Genomic DNA, 2628 nt, shown 5'->3' with positions numbered 1-2628 from the left:
CGAGCGGCGGCCCCCGGGGTGGGGGGGGGGGGGGGGACAGGGCTCAGGGCCCCTCTTCCCGGGGCCATCGCAGCGGCGTCACCGGCTGTCACCGCAGAGGCATTTCTGAGCCGGGAGCGCGGTGTTCCCCAGGGAGCACTGGGATGTGCCGGGCGCCGGGGGGGTCACAGAGCTGCTCTGGGGGGGAAATGTCCCCTCTGGCTCTGCCGGAGCTCCCACGGTCTCGCCCTGTGCCGGGATGGCGGCACCCGGGAGCCGAGCGCTGGAGTGGGATGTGGGAAGGAGCGCGGGCGGCAGCGGGGTTTTTCGGTGACGGCCGCCCCTGGGGACGTGGAGCGCGGTGACGAGCTCCGCTCGTGCAGGTGGTGGCTCGTCCCGGGCCTGGGCCGGCTCCTGGCAGAGGCAGCGTCGTCTCCGCTGCGCTGGGGGCTCGGCGAGGGGGCACCGTGGTCCCGAGGGGCTTTTGCCATCAGTGCTCACATTCAAGTCCCCCCATGTTTCTGTTGAGCTCCAGGTTGGGAGCTCGCCCTGCCCTGGGTTGGGGACCTGGGGACTCCACGGTGTGGCAGTGGGGGGTCCTCACCCTCCCCGTGGGCCCCGGTGTGGGGTGCTGCGTTGGCAGCCCTGGTCCCTGCCAGCAGTTGACCCCCTGCCTCTTCTCCCCTCTGCAGAAATGGAAACAAACAACCATTTTAACTTCACTGGCCTTTCCTCCGCACCCGCTGCCTCAGGACCGAAACCCACGCCTGCCTCAGGGGACAGCCCCTTCGCCCACGGCTCCCCGCTCGGCTTCCCCCAGCAAGGGAAAAGTAAGTGTCTCCCCAGAGCGTGGGGACAGAGGGGGCCATGGCTGGTGGCACCTCGCTGTGCACGGGGCTGTTGCTGGGGGTCTGTCCCATGCCCACCCTCGCCTTGGCCGTGCGGAAGGGGGTCTCTGCCTGGATTTGGCCGATCAGCTGATGCCGCGCAGCCCTGCCAAGCGCTGGGCTAATCCCCAGCCTCCCGTGGCTCTCGGCCCCACACCGGCAAAGCCCCATGGTGGGGCTGGTTCCACCAAGTGGGGAAATGCCCCAGGGGGGGCAACTGCTCAGCTCTGTCTGGGCACAGGCAGCGGTTGTGCCTGGGTGGGGGGACACCGGCAGGAGAGGGGGGCTCAATGGCTGTCATCCTTCTGTCCTCGAGCCCTGTGTCCATCACTGGTGGGTCTGTGCGAGGGAGGGAGGGTGTCAAAAAATGTCCTTGCGGCGTCGCTGACCTGGCTGTGTCTCCTCCTCCTCAGGTCTGAACGGGGGCATGAATGTCAATGGCTTCTCTACTGTATCTCACCCCAGTACTTCAGGGACCTTCGCCCCCAGCTCGCCGCCCGCCGGCACGCCGCCCCTCCGCTCCTACGACTGCCTCTGGGACTACACGCCGTACCCCCAAACCGGTGGCCTCAAGGACGGCAGCCCCGCCACCCCCCCGCTCCCCACCCTCGGACAGTTTCCCCTCAACGGCGTCGCCGGGGGGGGGTCCCGGCCGGCGTCCCCGGGACACGGCACTAACCTACGGGGGGCCGGGCAGGAATTCTGGGGCAACGGCAACCCCGGCCCCATGGGGCTGAATTTCGACTCGCAGGAGCTGTACGACTCCTTCCACGACCAGAGCTTCGAGCTGATGCAGAACGGGCCGGCCGGCTTCTACACGGCCTCCCAGCCCTCCCCCATGTTGGCCTCGGACACCCAGCCCTTCTCGCTGCCGTCGGACCCGCCGGAGGAGCCGGGCGCCGGCCAAGGAGATGCCGACGCCGCTGCCAAAGAGATCCCCCCCGCCATCGCGGAGAACGGGGGCGGGCTGGTGGGCAGCATGGAGCTGGAGGAGGCCCAGCCAGGTAGGAGGCCGGGGCAGGACGGTGAGGGACCCCAAGTCGGGCATCGCGGTCCCCGGGGAGGCCTGGCACGTCTGCCCTGTGTCCTGGCCGGGGTTTGGCCTCTTGGAGTCTGGTTAAAGCAGGTCGGGAGAGCGGCGTCCCCCCGGGGCGGTCGGGAGCTGGGGGAGGCCTGGGTGCCAAGGGGGGAGGCCGGGCGCCATCGGCCCTGCTGTGGGGAATGGTGGCAGCTCGTGGCAGGTGATGCCCTGGGGGTGGGGGTGGCCGGGACCCGGCTCTGTCCCCGTCCCGTTCCCTGCCACAATGTCCTCTCTCGGTCGGTTCCTCCCTTTAGACTTGAAGATCTGCAGCTACAACGGCTCTGCCCCCGGCGCGGCGCCGCTCGGGCAGGAGGGGCCTGTCCTTGCCCCCGGCGCCGGCAGCGACTGCCTGGGGGACGCGTCGCCCATCGCCCCTCGGCTGGAGGACGCCCACATCCTCAGCGAGGACCCGCTGGAGCCCTTCGAGTCCCTCTCCAGAGGTAGGGGGGCTGCCGTCCCGTGGGTTTGGGCTGGGGGGGGGCACGGTGGGCAGGGCAGGCGGCTGCCAGGGGAAACTGTGCCAGGCCCCTCTCCGTCCCCTCCGGGTGGTGACGGGTGCGATGGTGGTGGTGGCGGTGGCCATGGTGGTGGTGATGGGTGCGATGGGGGTGGTGGGGGTGGCCATGGTGGTGGTGATGGGTGCAATGGGGGTGGCGGTGGTGGCCATGGCGGTGGTGACGG

At 70.0% G+C, this 2628-nt stretch overlaps 1 protein-coding gene across 1 annotated transcript in view; it reads left to right on the top strand.

Annotated features, from left to right (window-relative positions):
* Positions 1-673: 673 nt before the first annotated feature.
* BAZ2A (bromodomain adjacent to zinc finger domain 2A) overlaps positions 674-2628 on the top strand; it is a 20244-nt gene continuing 18289 nt past the window's right edge. The window contains exons 1-3 of the mRNA XM_014959351.1: positions 674-809; positions 1280-1870; positions 2202-2387. Coding sequence (XP_014814837.1) covers positions 674-809; positions 1280-1870; positions 2202-2387 — 913 coding nt within the window. The remainder of the gene's footprint in view (positions 810-1279; positions 1871-2201; positions 2388-2628) is intronic.

This window comes from Calidris pugnax, unplaced genomic scaffold, assembly GCF_001431845.1.
Source record: "Calidris pugnax isolate Ruff unplaced genomic scaffold, ASM143184v1 scaffold421, whole genome shotgun sequence".
In the NCBI taxonomy this organism is placed as follows: Eukaryota; Metazoa; Chordata; class Aves; order Charadriiformes; family Scolopacidae; genus Calidris; species Calidris pugnax.
The sequence above is the reverse complement of the archived record's forward strand: the minus strand, read 5'-3'. Positions and strand labels throughout refer to the sequence as shown.